General features: G+C 38.5%; 2 protein-coding genes across 2 annotated transcripts in view; both read right to left on the reverse strand.

The window, feature by feature from the left end:
* dgkb (diacylglycerol kinase, beta) overlaps nt 1-17411 on the reverse strand; it is a 797915-nt gene that overhangs the window by 775958 nt on the left and 4546 nt on the right. The gene's annotated exons all lie outside the window — the stretch shown is intronic.
* Nucleotides 3361-17411, reverse strand: part of LOC132395171 (general transcription factor II-I repeat domain-containing protein 2-like) — an 80735-nt gene continuing 66684 nt past the window's right edge. Inside the window, exon 2 of the mRNA XM_059971468.1 lies at nt 3361-3835. Within this exon, the coding sequence (XP_059827451.1) occupies nt 3361-3835 (475 nt within the window). The remainder of the gene's footprint in view (nt 3836-17411) is intronic.

Raw genomic sequence — 17411 nt, forward strand, 5'->3', positions numbered from 1 at the left:
GACTCATTCCACTGAGATGTAACACTGAACATCATAGGAAGTCATTCCTGCCTTTGGCCATCAAACTTTACAACTCCTCCTTCGGCGTGTCAGGCACCCTGAGCCAATAGGCTGGTTCTGGACTTATTTCCACTTTGAATAATTTACTTATTATTATTTCATTATTTATGGTTTTATATTGCTATATTTCTACACTATTTTTGGTTGGTGCGACTGTAACAAAACCCAATTTCCCTCGGGATCAATAAAGTATGTCTGTCTGTCTGTAGGTTAAAACGGATAATAATGGATTTGAGGAGCAGACTCAATGGGCCAGATGGCCTAATTCTATTCCTATTTCTGATAGTCTTATGGACAATGAAATAAAACAAGCTCTGGTACACAGGCTTTCTTCTTCAGAAACATATTGGCAAAAATAATAATAAAACTATTTCACTGCTGTTGGGTTTGGTAATAAGCTTGCCGTGGTCAGTTTTAAAATTGATTTACAATATACCTGTTCACTTTGTTATTATCAAAAATGTATATGTAATATTCAATCCTTTTTGTAGAACATGGCTGAAACAACATTTACATGCCATAGCACAGTTGAAGAACGCAACAATGAATTACAGTTATATCATTTATTTACATGATCATTTTCATTTTATTTTCTGAATTCATTCACCAATTTACTTATCTTGTCCTGCTGACATTTAAAAGTTTAGCAAACAAAAAAGCATTTTACATATAATAACCCATTAATGAATTGATTTTGTAAGTTGTTTCTTTGCAGTCAGTAATGTTAACTCTGGAAAGCATAACTCAACAGTGGCCAAGGGTATGAACAATTAATTGGGCTGAGTTCAAACCCAGTAGAAGAAATGAATATCTGGCATCCATTAATACAAATGTTGTTTGTTTCCCTAAACAACCTGTATAGGTTAATTTAAGAGTCTAATTTTTCTGGAAAGATTAAGTTGATCTTTGAAAGAATAAGCAGATCATTAATTTCTTTTGAGCACAGCTATTTGGTTTTGGTTTTCAAATCATCATCTGCATCTCTAAAACTGCTCTGTCTTGATGTTTACTTGGCCCCATTCAGCCAATTTGCAGTCACAGCAAGGGAGTCAAATTTTATTCAAGTGCTTGTCAGAATCAGCATCAAGTTTAATATTGTTTGCATATGTTGTAAAATTTGTTGTTTTATAGCAGTTGTACATTGCAATACACAATAATAAAACTATAAATTACAATAAGTATATATAAAAAAAGAAAATTAAATTAGATGAGTAGTACAAAAAGAGAGGGAAAAGCACTCAGGTAGTGTTCAGGGTTCAGTGTCTATTCATCAATCTGATGGCAGAGGGGGTGAAGCTGTTCCTGAAATGTTGAGAGAAAGTCTTTAAGCTCCTGCACCTCCTCTTCGATGCTAGCAATGAGAAGAGGGTGATGGGAGTCCTCAATGATTGATGCTGCCTTTTTGAGATATTGCCTTTTGAAGGCATCCTCGATGCTGGGGAGGCTAGTGCCGATGATGGAGCTGGCAGACTTTACAACTTTCTGCGGCTTTTTCCAATCCTTTGTAGTGCCTGCTCCATACCAGATGGTGATGCAATAGGTTAGAATGCTTGCTATGGTACATCTTTAGAAAGTCGCAAGGATCTCTGGAGGCATACCAATTCTCTATAAACTCCTAATAAAATATAACTGCTGTTGTGCCTTTTTTTGTAATTCCATCAATATGTTGGGTTCAGGAATAGATCCTCAGAGATGTTGACACACAGGAAATTGAAACTGCTCACGCTTCTCATTTCTGACACTTCAATGAGGACTGGTGTGTGTTCCCTCGATTTTCCCTTCATGAAGTCCACAATCAATTCTTTGATCTTACTGATATTGAGTGCAAGGTAGTTGTTGCAATGCCACTCAATCAGCTGATGTATCTATCTCCTTATCCCCAACTGAAATTCTGCCAACAGTAGTTAAATAATCTACAAATTTATAGGCATTTGAGCTGTGCCTAGCCATATATTCTTGGGAGAAGAGAGAGTAGAGCAGTGGGCTAAGCACACATCCTTGAGGTGCACCAGTGTTGATTATCAGCGAGGAGGAGATGTTATTTCTGATCTGCACTATCTGTGATCTCATGGTGAGGAAGTTGAGAATCCAGAGGGAAGTACACTGGCCCAGGTTTTGGAACTTGGTAATTGATGCACCATCAATAACTCTCTCTGAGATGCAAAGGCGAGATATCGGCTTTTATTGACTGGAAGAAGGAACAAGCAGTGGTTGACCACCATACTACATCCTGGAGACAGAGAGGCCAGGCTTAGACCTCAATCGCCTTTATACCAGGGTCTGTGGGAGGAGCCACAGAAGCAGTCAGCAGGGGGCGTGTCCAGACAGGTATATGCAGTTCACCACAGTAATTAGAACTAAGGGTATGATTTCATTGAACACTGAGCTGTAGTCAATAAACATCAGCCTGATATAGATATTGCTATTGTCCTGATGACCCAAGGCCAGGTTCAGAGCCAGTGAGATTGCATCTGCTGTAGACCTGTTGTTGTGATAGGCAAATTGCGGGGGTCCAGATCCTTGCTTAAGCAGGAGTTGATTCCACCCATGACCAATCTCTCTAAGCACTTCATCAGAGAAGATGAGAGTGACACTGGGCAATAGTCATTGAGACAGCTCATCCTCTTCTTCTAGGGCACTAGTATGAGTGTTGCCCTTTTGAAGCAGGTAGGAACATTCGACTGCAGTAGTGAGAGACTGAAGATGTCTTTGAGGCACTCCCACCAGTTGGTTGACACAGGTTTTCAGAGCCCTACCAGGTACATCATCAAAGTCTGATGCCTTAAGAGAGTTCATCCTCTTAAAAGATTTTCTGATGTCAGCCTCTCAGACAGAGATCCCACAGTCACCAGATGATGCAGGGATTCACATTCTGTAAGTTTAGTTTTATTCGCCCTTTCAAAACGTGCATTAAACGCATTGAGCTCATCTGGGAGTAAAGCATCACAGAATTCATGATGATAGATCTCACTTTGTAGGAAGTGATGGCCTGCAAACCCTGGCAGAGCTGACATGCATACAATTCCATCTCTAACCTCAATCAGAATTGTTTTATTGCCCTTAAAATACCCTTCCAATGGTTGTATCTGGACTTCTTGTATATTTCTGGATCACTGGTTTTGAATACCACAGATTTAGCCCTCAGCAGACTACTAATCCCTGGTTCTTCCACAGCTTTTGGTTGGGTATGTTCTCAAAGGCACACGCTCATTCCCACAGGTCTTAATGAAGTTGGTGACAACTGTGGTGTATTAATTCATATTCGAAAATGAGTCCCTGAATATTGTCTAGTCCACCGACTCAGTCCTGTAAGTGCTCCTCTATTTTCCTTGGCCATACCTTCTTGGTCTTTACCATTGATACTGCAGTCTTTGATCTCTGCCTACACGCTGGGAGTAACAGTACAGCCAGGTGATCAGATTTCCCAAAATGTGGGCATTGGATGGCACCGTAAGCATTCTTGATTGTGCCGTTACAGTAGTCATGCGTGTTGGCTCCTCTGGTTCCATAGGTGATATGTTGTTGGTAGTTGTTCAGAGACTTCTTCAAGCTGACCTGGTTGAAATCTCCTGCAATGATGGGGAAGACAGCAGAGTGCACAGTTTTGTCCCTGCCGATTACCTCCAGTGCCTGCCTGACATTGGCCGGAAGTGGAATGTACACCACCATCAGGATGATGATGGAAAACTCCCTCGGCAGATAAAGTGCATGCCATTTGATCTCTTGCTGTTTCAGATCGGTTGAGCAGGGCTGAGACAGTACTGCCACATCAGTGCTTTTCAGGACAAAAATAATTCTTAAATCCAAATATGAACCAGTATTTATTCATTGCTTGCTCACTCATGTGTGGAAGTATAAAAACAGAACAACAAAACTCTGCAGCAAAATTGAGTCTAAAAAGAAACTACCTTAGTTTTGGAATTTGCTGCAGTCATTATTTTGGCCACACACAGTTGAAATAGAAATGTTCATTGCCAGTATACAGTAGGTAGGTCGGATGCAAGAATAACGCGACCCACTATAAAGTTGAAGCATTCTACTTCATTTCTGAAGTTATTCCTTTACCCACTGAGTAATGCTCCAATACTTACCAGAGAGATGAACCCACCAATGAGAGTGAAGGATCAAGAGGTACAAAAAAAAAGTGATGTAAAATCCTGAACAAAGGTCATCCAGCCCAAAATATTTAGTGAGATTCTTTCAGGCAATGCGGTTCCAGACATTTTGAGTGTCTCCAGCAAATGATGTCATAGATGTATCTCTCCTTTGTGCCAGATCTATGTTCGGCACACAATTTTCCAGGTGGTTTATTCTGTCACACTAAATATTGAAGAACATGATTTGAATATGGTCATCCACATTAATAGATAAGAGTATGTTCATCATTCATTGAGAAATGAATTACCTTATATTATCTGTCTGTCTGTAATGGATGATAAGCAATAATTCTTGCACAAATGTGCCCCCCCAAAAAAACTGATTTTTTTTTAAAATTCAGTTTTCAATGACATTTTCTTCTTCCTTTGGAATCAGAACATTTTGGCAATATTTACAGAGAATCAAAAGCAGATGACAGCACAGCACCACATAGAAGAAATGAAAAGACATCAGAACTTAACAGAACTCCATTGAACAGGGAATTATAGTTCAGGTTACTGAAGCAGCTGCTTGTAAAATGCTTCAATAGAACATTATGTGGGAATAGATGTTCACCAGCTATCAAAGTCAAAGTAAATTTATTGTCAAAGTACGTACATGCTACTATACATCACACAGTACCTTGAGATTCATTTTCTTGCAGGGAAATAAAGAAATATAATAGAATTTATTAAAAACTATACATAAACTAAGACTGACAGCCAATGTACACAAGAAAACAAATTGTGCAAAAAAACATAGTACTGTGTACATACTCCTTTAAAGTGTGTCTGTAGGTTCTGAGGTCAGTTTTGTGTGAGTGAAGTTATCTATGCAGGTTCAGGAACTGATGGTTGTAAGGTATTACCTGCTTCTGAACCTAATGGTGTGGGGTCTAAGACACCCGTACCTGCTGCCTGATGGTGGTAGCAAGAAGAGAGCTTAGCCTGGATGGTGCAGGTCCTTGATAAAGGAAACTTCTTTCGTGCGACAGTGCTCAATGTAGGTGTGCGATATCCGCGCCAGGAATATCGGACTCAAAAAGAGTTACTTCTCCCAAGCCATCAGGCTGATCAGCACCTCCTTCCACCCATTAACCCATCCAACTATATGCCCCACCACTACTACTTCATTATTTCCTGTCCCATTCACTCTATGTGCAGATACGCTTGTACCTAAGGTCATTTCATGTACATACAATCAGTCTATGTATATACGTTAATTTTTTGTATTTATATTTATTGTGTTTTTATTATTTCTTTTACTTATTGCACTTTTTATGCTGCATCAGATCCGGGAGTAACAACCATTTCATTTTCCTTTACACTTGTGTAATCAGAATCCGGTTTAATATCACCAGCATATGTAATGAAATTTGATAAATTTGCAGCAGCAGTACAATGCAATACATGATAAAATAGAAAATAAACTGAATTACAGTGAGTAAATACAGTTACAAGAAAAGATTTGTGAACCCTATGCAATTACCAAGTTTTCTGCATTAATTACTCATAAAATGTGATCTGATCTTCATCTAAGTCACAGTAATAGACAAACATGATAAGCTAATAGAACACGAACAATTTTGCCTTACATGACTTTTTTGAATATATTGTTTAATCACAGTCCAGGCTGGATAAGGTATGTGAACCCTTGAATTTAATAACTGGTATAGCAGCAATAACCTCAACCAAATATTTCCTGTAGCTCTGACCAGACTTGCACAACAGTGAGGAGGAATTTTAGACTATTCTTCCATACAGAAATGTTTCAGTTCATCAGCATTTCTGGGATAACTTGTATGAACAGCCTTCTTCAGGTCATGTCACAGCATCTCAATTGGGTTAATGTCTGGACTCTGACTTGGCCATTCCAAAACACTAATTTTCTTTTTTTTAAACCATTCTGTTGTTGACTTACTCTTGTGTTTCAGATCATTGTTTGTTGCATCATCCAACTTCTATTATGCTTCAGGTGACAGAATGCTACCCTGACATTCTCCTGTAAAATTTGGAATTCATTGTTCCCTCAACGATCACAAGATGTCCAGACCCTGAGGCAGCAAAGCAGCTCCAAATCATGATGCTCCTTCCACCATGCTTCATTAGTTGGAATGAGGTTTTGGTGTTGGTGTACATTGCCCCTTTTCCTCCAAAGATAGCAGTGTGCCTTTCTGCCAAAAAAAGTTCACCTTTTGTCTCATCTGTCCATAGAACATTGTCCCAGAAGTGCTGTGGAACAACCAAATGGACTTTTGCAAATCCGAGATGTGCAGCAGTGTTCTATTTTGGAGAGCAGTGGTTTCCTCCAAGATGTCCTTTAATGAACACCATTTTTGTTCAGTGTTTTTCTTATAGTGGACACATGAACAGATTGTTCAGCAAGTTCTAGAAATTTCTACAGGTATTTTGCTCTTACCTTGGGTCCTTTTTCACCTCCTCCAGTATTATATATTCTTAACTGGGTGTGAGCTTTGCAGGATACCCACACCTAAGGAGAAATGCAACAGTAATGAATTTCCCTCATTTGTAGACAATTTCTCTTACTGTGGACTGACGAACAGTCAGGTCTTTAGAAGTACTTCTGTAGCCTTCTCCAGCTTCATGCGTCTCTACAATTCTTCTAATGTTCTCTGAAAGTTGTCTTGATCAAGGCATGACGCACTTAAACAGTGAAAAAAGCAATCTCTGTCAATAACCTGACTTTGTGTGCCTTTTTTATAGGACAGGGCACCTCTACAACCCACACCTCCAATCTCATCTCAATGATTGGAACACCTGAATCCAAATAGCATTTGTGGAAAGCATTACCGCAGAGGTCCACATACTTTTTGAACCTGGACTGTGATTGTTTAGATATTGTACTCAGTAATAATGAGAAGTAAAATTGTTTGTGTGGTATTAGTTTAGGCAGATTGTAGTTGTCTATTATTGTGACTTATCCGGTCAGACGTGGGAAACCAGGCAATAGGTTCACTGTCCACCGGATGACAGAGGGGAAATAGCTGTTCCTGAATTGTTGAGTGTGTGCCTTCAGGCTTCTGAACCTCCGTCCTGATGGTAACAGTGAGAAGAGGGCAAGTGCTGGATGATAGAGGTCCTTAATGATGGACACTGCCTTTTAGAAGCACTGTTCCTTGAAGATGTCCTGGATACTACAGAGACTAGTATGCATAATGGAGCAGACTATTTTTACAACTCTCTGAAGCCTACCCCAATCCTGTGTAGTAGCTCCCACCCCCCATTCCAGACAGTGCTCCAGCCAGTTAGAATGCGCTCCACAGTACGTCTGTATTCCTCAAACTCCTGATGAAGTATAGCTGCTGTCTTGCCTTCCTTACAGCTGCATCAATATATTGGGACAAGGTTAGGTCCTCAGAGATATTAACACCCAGGAACTTGAAACTGCTTACTCTCTCCACTTCTGATCCCTCATGTTACCCTTTCTGAAATCCACAATCAGTTCTTTGATCTTATTGATGTTGAGTGAAATGTTGTTGCTGTGACACTACTCAACTATCTGGTTTATTTCACTCCTGATGTGCAGAAAAGAGCTAGATAGATTTGTAGCCTGGAATGGAAGCTACAAAAGCAAGTATGAATAAAGGTACACAAATTTTGCATTAAAAGTTAAAAGGAAGAAAACAGAAATCTGAAATAAAAATCACAAAATTCTGGATGTGCACAATCAACAAAGGAGAGCAAGTACAATGGGTTTATTTTTTCAACTGACTCCAAGAAGTCCTATTACGAAAAGATTAAAAAGAGGGAAAGAAAGGGAAGGGAATAAGTGATCAACAAAGAATCCAATGGCGTTGCTTAGATGCCTTGCAAACTGCTTCATGGCAACCATTAGTAGAAAATTCGCCAAGATAATGTAGATATTCTAAAATTGGCAAATGATTTGCAAATGGTGTGAAGGGGCCCACGGAGGCAAAAGCACCGGAAGATAAATAACCTGTGTACAACACATATTAGAATCATCAATCATAAGCTGAGTGGACGTATCCATTTTACTGGTTCAGACTTGAGACATCTATCAATGCCTTACAATCTTCTCTGTGATCTCAGCAAGTCAGAATAAATAAAATTTATTTTGGGAGTTCTTCTTTTGAGTTCCTTCTAGCCGTCTGGAGTTTTCATTTCATTCATATCGGAGTCATTAAGTTTGCCTTTCATTTCCACTTTCATGTGTCTTAGTGTGAAATTAGCCCATAATAATGACATGAGAAATCAGCAACAGTTCCTATACCAATTTTCTTCTCTATTGACTTTAGTGAAAGGAAACATTGGGACACAGAAGCAGGGAAACAATTTGCTATAAAACTGTTTTCATATAATTCAGAGTAGAAAAAGTTGGGTCTGACTAGCAAACTCACCCATTATTCATGATATCATAGTGCATTTCTAATAATCCTGAATTCCAATTCATTTCAGGAACATGTTTAATTCTTTCATGAAATACATCATGATTTCTTTTTCCATTGTGCATGGTAGCAAATGAAGATGAAGGCAGCAAGATCAGCTAATAATAATGGTAAGTAAGATTCTACGTACTTTTCCTGTGGTCACGAGGTTTGAGGCCTCAGCCAGCACAGGGACATAAATAAATTATGTTAACAATAAATCTCCTCTGGCTTAAGTGTCACCTTATATTGCTCTTGCACAATTATACAAATGTGCCACCACTTTCCCTGCCCTGCACTTTCACAACTCTAATCTGGTGCCTGCCATCTCAGATATAGCCAAGACTTATTGGCAGTGATTGAAGAAGAAAAAATGGAGCAGCAAGAGGGTTCTGATAATGATCACACACTGTTTCTTGATTTCATATTTGTAGCTATTTGTTCAGAAACCAACACTATATATATATCTTAGAGGAACGTTTAAAGGTGGGATCTAAATATGGTAGGACACCAGGCAAAAGTGACTTAAGTCTAGGCCAGGATCAGATAGCTGTGGTTCCAGTTTCACATAGAGGTGATTCAAATGCCTACTTCGATATACTGCATCAATGAATTTGTAATGCTACTGTGAAACCGTAATTTCCTTTGGAATGAATAAAGTATCTATCTATGTTGTATATCCACTATTCCTGCCTGTATTTGTGCTCATCTGAAAACCACTTTTAACACTGATATTGTATTTGCTTCAATCACTTGCCCTGGTAGTGCATTCCAGGTACCTACCACTGTGTGCAAAGAAAAACTTGCCACTAAACTTTAAACTTCTCACCTTAAAACTATGCCCTCTGGTATTTGTCATTTCTAGCCTGGGGGAGCATTCTGACCATCTGCCCTAACTATGCCTCTCAATTTCATAGATTTCCATTAGGTTTCCATTCAGCCTCCAATGCTTCACAGCAAGCCATCCTCGTTTGTGGAATCTCTCTTTATGCTAAATCTCTTTCATCTGGGCAGCACCTAATCTCTGCCTTCTGCACCCTCTCCAAAGGGCTTATGTCCTTCCTTTGATACAGTGATCAGAACTGCACACAATACTCCAAATGCAGCTGAAATAAAGTTTTATGCAGTTGCAACATGATTCCCAAACTTTTAACCTCATTGTCCAAACCGGTAAAGGCAAGCATGCCATTGGCATTATTTGCCATCTTAACTACTTATGTTGCCCACTTGCAGAGAGCTATGGACTTGTTCTATATATTATCCGTCCGTACCTCAATGTTCCTATGGGTGCAATTATTTACTGTATGCTTTTCTTTTTCATTCGACCTCCCAAAGTGCAGCATCTTATACTCGCCCAGATTTCACTCTATCCACATACATTTCCAACTGATCTTTATCCCGCTTCATCCTTTGACAACCTTCCGCATTACTCACAGCTCCACCAAAATTTCAGTCATTTGCAAGACTTCTTTTAATCAGCCCATTTACATTTTTGTCCAAATCACAAACAACAGAAGTCCCATTGGAACATTGTTGGTCACAGACCTCCAGTCTGAATAACACTCCACCATTACCCTCTGTATTCTATGGCCAAGCCAGTTTTGAAACCAGTCTACCAAGTCACCTTGCATCTCGTGTGACTTAATTGTCTGGAACAGCCTATCTGTCGAATGCTTAACTGAAGTCCATGTAGACAACTTCCATTGCCCTACCCTCATTAATCATCTTTGTCACCTCCTCAACAATTCAATAAAGTTTGTAAAATATGACCTCCCCACTCAGAGCAATGTTGAGTTCCCTAACAAGTCCATGCTTTTCCAGATGAGAATAAACTTTGTCCCCAATGGGACAGATGGGATTAGTCTGAGACCCCTCGCAAAATCAAAGGGCCATATAGCTTCCAAACTTGTGAGAACATGAGAAAGAAAAACTATTTGAAAACTATTTAAACTACTTACAATAACTAGATACATACTTGAACTAAATAAAGTAGAACATTTGCCTTTATTTAGTGCTGCATGTATACTCAAATACAACTTGGTATTTATAGTCATAAGTTGCTTTTATTTCCAAATGTTGTGTTAAACAAAGGCAAAATCGGAAAGAGAAAGTGCACTAGATATGATGTCTGTGAGTCAATCACATGCATTATTTGGAAGCTTAAATGATCCAAAAGAAACTAGCACTGAAAGGAAATTCAACAGTTCTGTTTATTATAGGCGATAAGAAAATATCCTCCATGGATGGTCCCAGGCCTGACTGCGAAAGTTGGAGGGTTGGGCATAGGGTTAGCAACCCCATCTCATAAAAGCCTAGAGCTACAGGAGCTCCGAAGACCTCATCCTTAGGAAAAGAAAGATCTTAAAATGGATCCACACCCGGAAACAGTATGAATGACTGGCCCAGGGCAGAGGACTCTGATGAACTGCTGTCATCAACATGCCCCAGTAGAAACAATGGGCATAAAAAAAAGAGGAGAAAAAAGGTGGAAATGTAAAATTAACTGCAGAGAGCGGTAGGTAAAGATATTCAGTAGTTAACCACATTTATAAATAGGAAAAACGGCCAACAGAAGAGTAAAGAGAATGGGAAAGAATAGATAGTTATTCATTCAAGAAGAAACAAAAGCAAACAAATATCCTGCACTCCATTGGAGAAAATGAATGGAATCAGGAGGAAGAGAATGACTGACTAATAAGAATTTTAAAAATTACAAACAGAGAATAAATTGCCATGTCCCATCTGTAATCTTGCACTTGATTGTGTCACAAAATTCAACGTATAGAAAAGGATGTGAAAGGATTCAGTCACTAAATCTTGAGAGCTCAAGGACCCATGATTTAAAAGTAAATTCTATGTTATTGCTGCTGATTTTTCTCCAATGTGGTACCTTTGATTTGAACTACACTTCTTACTGGACAGTGAGGTTGTGCACCCATTACTGTATAATATTATGCTAATTTTTGCACTTCCATTTCATCAGTGTGAACTTGAAAATCTTCTAAATCTTGTAACCTTTGATTTGTAAATCTTTTACATCATAAGGTAATTTATTTTTTATCCTTTCTTCTCTTCTAATGGTTATATATCAGTGCAATTGTAATGCTACTGTGACACTGTAATTTCCTTTGGGATCAACAAGGTACCTAGGCAATAAAGTATCTATCTATCTACCTATCTACGGAATTAACTTCATGAAGTGAAGGCCATTGGCATTCCTTCTTCGGCAACAAAGGTAAAGGAACAAGTAGTGACAAAGTTAGTTTTGAATGGGAGTGTGATTACCCCACAGGGAAAAAGAATCATTAACAACAGAAAACTGAGGGAAGAATGAGTGATCAGCAATAGAGTGGAGGAGAAGCTAAGGGATCAAGTTTTGGGATGCAGAAGAATAACATACACAAAATGCTGGAGGAACTCAGCAGGTCAGACTGCGTCTGTGGAGAGAAATAAACAGATAATGTTTCATGCAAGTACTTTCATCAAGGTAGAGAGGAGATTGGAAGGGCAAGGTGATTGCATAAGTCACGGTGGAGAAAGGCAAAATAAAAAGTCTTTAAGAAAGACATACTGCATAAAATGATGGGAGAAACAGAGAGAACATTATGGAGATAAATGGGCAATAGTCTTGATATCAGAAACAAACACGAGTTGCCGTTGGATCAGGGGAGAAGGTCAAACAGGTTATAAGCAAGAGGTCATAGATAAAATAGCAACAAAACACTATAAAAACTAGCAGTAATGCCCGATTTCAACAAGATATCCACCTTGCTACCTGTTTACTTAAACATCTCACCAACTCCCCGCGATAAAGATTGCAACATCGCTTGTTGAGAGCTTTACTTCATTTCTAAAATCACAGCTACAGAACTCCTAAAATAATGCAAGGAAGACATCAGCATTTGGGCAATGACAAGCACAAGTACTGGTAAACAATTATATCATTTGCCACCAAGTACATCTGCTTATTTTTGAAGAATTATTTGTAACGTTTTTTGAGATTTTGTGATCAGCAGGTATTCACATGATATGGAAATACTTGTACTTTGCTTGCTTGGAGCAGCATGGGTTTTGTGCACTGATAAAACTCCTGGAAGATGAAATTTCGAGATGGTTTTTGCATCAAGATAAAGATTATCAAACATCATTAAAAATCATGAAATTAATTAACTGATATCACTGAACTAGAATATATTTCAAAATTTGTTATGTTACTGAGATGAGTTGAGATATAATTTGAAAATTTTAATTGGACCTCAACTCCAACACTACTTCTTAGAAAGAAGGAAATGGTACAAAGACCGTGACTACTGTGGCAAATGTTACCACAGTTCTGTCCTCCTTTCCCATTTGCAAGAATTTTGATATATCAGCTTCCAGGCACTTCCCTCAAATGTGTTTTAAAAGAATACAGAATACAATATCTGAAAGGCCAACAACACAATAATTAAACTTGCAGGTAATCTTTTTTTCAAAGATTACTTACCAAAAACATCAGAATCTCGAACTTCCACATCAAACAAACACAAACCACAACTCACAACATAAGTAAATGACATCAGGCAGTCAAAACAATTGACAGGCACAATGCCAAGAGTAAAGTGTTTTGACTAGACTGCATCAGCATCAGAGGACCGGTGATTTATGAACTTCCATTCTGTGTATATTGTTACAATTTGTAACAGTGTTGAAACTTGAAACACTGACAATGTAAGTATATTGAAGCTCTAAAATGTTTCAAAATAAAGGCTGTGTTATGTTTATTATTTAGAAAATTAATGGATTATAGTTATTAACATAATTAATTACAGGGTATTTCACAATGATATTAACATAGATTTCAAAATTATATTAGCATAATTTTGAAATTATATTAAAATCATATAAAATAAAATTCCAGCTGGGCGGCAACAAAGGCAATATGCGTGGGAGCATTTCAGTTACTGCTCAGCTTAGAGGAAACAGTGATTATAAATCCTTATTAGTCCATCTTCAAGATCTTCTTCCCCACAAACAGTTCTTGCCATTTTCTTGATGCAAGTTCAAACCATTGTCTCGTTTGCAATTAGTTCAGCTGGTAGTGTCTTTCAATGAGCTCAAGATGTTCATTTCTTTCACACAAGTGTTTGCATTGCTGTCAATGTAGTGCATGACTTTATTCAGGTTTCCTGAAAACAATTCTTGTAAACAAGTTACTGACTGTGTATTGCTGTCTTCTTTTGCCTAAGGATTAGTAATCTCTCATTTAGTTATAGAAATTTATATCTGTCAGTTACATGATTTCACAATATAATAATGTATGTAAAAATTAAACATATACAAAAGTAAGGAAGAGCATAGTTCTCTTGTTGAGGATTCTGTCTATATCCTTAATTCTAAGCTCCCAGAAAAAGAATTGTCACAACATAAGAGATAGTTATGAACCTCCCAAGGAAGTAAACAGTCATTGGTATGCTATTCTTAACCTTCTAATACCAAGCATACAATCTCCATTCTATCCCTCTAGGTTCAGTCCCTTCCCACCTACCTCCACAACACATGCTCTCAATCTCCTCACTAACTTTTTCATTTGCACCATGGATTTCCAGTCCTGATACACTTTCAACCCCCACCAAGAAGGCCTCAAAGCTTTTTGCCTCTTTCTCAGTAAAAGAACCAACCAGTTCCCCTCCTCCTGGCAGAACTTATCCTCAACAATTTTTCCTTTGCCTCCTCCTAATCTCTCCAAATTTGAGGGGCAGCCATGGTACCCACATGGGTCCAAGCTCTGCCTACCCCTTTTTGTTGGCTACATATAACAGTACATGCTCCACATCTTCCCCAGTAATGCTTCCCAACACTTCCTCCACTACATTGACAACTGCATTGGTGGTACTTCATACGCTCATGCTGATCTCATTAATTTCATCAACTTTACTTCCAACTTCCACCCTGCCTTTACATTCACAGTCCATTTCTGCCACCTCCCTCTCCTTCCCCTGTCTCTCTGTCTCCATCTCCAGAGACAAACTGTTGACCGACATCTTTTATAAACCTACTGATTCCCATGGTTATCTTGATTTTTCCTCTTCCAACCTTGCCTCCTGTAAATAAATGCTATTCCCTTTTCACAGTTCCTTACCAGGATACCAGGAGATGTTCTTCTTCAAAGAACAGGGTTTTCCTTCCTCCACCATTGATACTGCCCTCATCCGCACCTCCTCCATTTCCCATACATTTGCGATCATCCCACTTTCCCACTGCTTCAACAGTGATCGAGTTCCTTTTGTCCTTACTCACCACGCTATGAGCCTCTGTCTCCAACACATCACTCTCCACACCTTTTAAGTTCTCCAAAGGAACCCTAACATCAAACATATCTTTACCTCCTCCCTTCTGCTTTCCACAGGGATCACTCACTCTGTGATTCCCTTGTCCATTCATCCCTGCCCCACTAATCTCCCTCCCAGCTCTTACCCCTGCAACAGCGAAAATGCTACCTGTGTCCGTTCACCTCCTCCCTCACTTCCTAAAGAGTCTTTACAGATGAGGCAACACTTCACCTGTGAATCTGCTGGGGTTGTCTCTTGTGTCTGGTGATCCTGAAGTGGCCTCCTCTACAATGGTGAGACTGATCATAAATGGAGGACCGCATTGTCGAACATCTCCACTTTTTCTGCTAAATGTGGAACATCTGGTGGCCTAACATTTTAATTCTGAATCCCATTCCCATTCCAACCAGTCAGTTCATGGCCTCCTTTTATGCCATGATGAGACCACTGTCAGGGTAGAGCAGCAATACCTTATATTCCATCTGGGTAGCCTCCAATATGATGGTATGAATATCGATTTTTCCTTCTGGGAATTTTATTTTCCCTCACCCTCTCCTTTTCTTCTGTTCCACACTTTGGCACTTAACATCTTCTCACCTGTCTATCACCTCCCTCCAGGTGCCTCCTCCTAACCTTTCTCCTATTGTCCATGCTACTCTCTTATCGATTCCTTTCTCTCCAGCCCTTTACCCTTCCCACCCACATGACTTCACCTATCACCTTCTAGCTAACCTCCTTCCCATCTTATTGATTCTGGACTCTGAGTATAATTGTTTAGTACTTCCCTCTTTACTTGTTAGAGATCAGGTCTAACTGATAAGAATGAACACATCTTCACTTTTGTGTTTTTCCAGAGAACTTTAGCTGAGCAAGGCTACTCAGTCTGTTTTATCAGATTGTGGGATTTTATCAACCAAATATACAATCTATTTTTGTAACTTTAAGCCTAACATTAATAACAGTATTGACTGGGCTAGTGGTCCTACTTGTCGCATTGTAGGAGTACCACATATGTAATATATACTTATACCCAAATAGTAAATAAACCACGTTCAAATAGTTTTACCTGATGACAATATAATGCTTAGTTAACTTCAGAGGCCATAAGATTACATCTCTTTTTCTGAAGAAATCACAACAGAATATGTTTCAGTAATGGGTTCTTCCCCTCCGCCATCAGATTTCTCAATGGACAAAGAACACTACATTAGTATTTTCTTTGCTCTCTTTTTGCACTATTCACTTAATTTAACATTATATATTTCTTTTTGTAATTTATAGTTTTTTTATTATTTTATAATGCAATGCACTGCTCCTGCATAACAAATTTCACAACATATGCAAATAATTTTAAACCTGATTCTGAACTATATATAGTGGATTCCAGTTAATTAGGACTCATTGGGATCAGAACATTTTGACCCAATTAAGCAGCTGCCCCAACTAGACAAAGTTTCATGGAAATAGTTAAAAAGGCACAAAAAGACAAACTACCATTTAACTGAGTAACAAATTATATATTTAAAATGAAGTACAGAACAAATTAGAGCACTGCTAATTACTGCTACATTACTATAAAATTATGTATTAGTTCCTAATAGTTATAACAGATGAATTCATATAATTTATATTAAACTTTTCCTTTGATTGACTGAAAATGATTAAAATCAACATAGGCACCTAGTGCGGATAATGGACTGCCTTCATACAATGCTTCCAATGATTGCATCCTCCAAAGCGTCATTTGCATTGTATCATTCAAGGTGATTTTTGATACCTTCAAATTCTTCATAATTCCTGATGTGTTGAAGTAGAGAGATCATTTCATTTTTACTTCTGGCCATTACTGGCATCTCCAAGCCTGAATACTTGAAGCTGCAGTGAGAAAATTAGTTCTGAATTGTCTTACTTCTTATTTCTTCTCAACTATCAGGAACAAAAATCACTGCTTTTGAACTCAAACACACAAAACTGATGCTATTTAAAAAGTGTTCACTCTAAATACGTTGTAGTGCCTAACAGACACACAAGTGCATGCAATGAATCCTAATTAGAGATTGTTCAGCAACAGTCTCCTGCCCCAATTAAGCGGCATAGTATCCCAATTAAATTAAAGGAATCCTGGCAATTTTCTCAGTTAGTTTTGTCCTTTTAGAGTTGAACCAAACAAGTGGCTGCCCTGATTAGTTAATGGCCTAAATAACTGGAATCCATTGTATATATAAAAAGCTACCCATGTTAGATTGTTAATATGAAAAATCTAAATAGGTAAGCAAAAAAAAAAGTTTGTTAACTCATCTTTCCATGGGCTTATGTTATTAAACCAATTATTTACCACAGACATGTCCCAACCCATGCTCAAGATGAGACGAGAAACATGCATACCTATACACGATTAGTAATCAGGACTGAGAGAAGATGAGCGAGGATAACTGGATCATGGTAGTGCCTGCTCTTCACTTTTCCAGGGTTGTGATGAAATGGAGGAATAGGTAAGA

Source organism: Hypanus sabinus, chromosome 6 (genome assembly GCF_030144855.1).
Source record: "Hypanus sabinus isolate sHypSab1 chromosome 6, sHypSab1.hap1, whole genome shotgun sequence".
Taxonomy (NCBI): domain Eukaryota; kingdom Metazoa; phylum Chordata; class Chondrichthyes; order Myliobatiformes; family Dasyatidae; genus Hypanus; species Hypanus sabinus.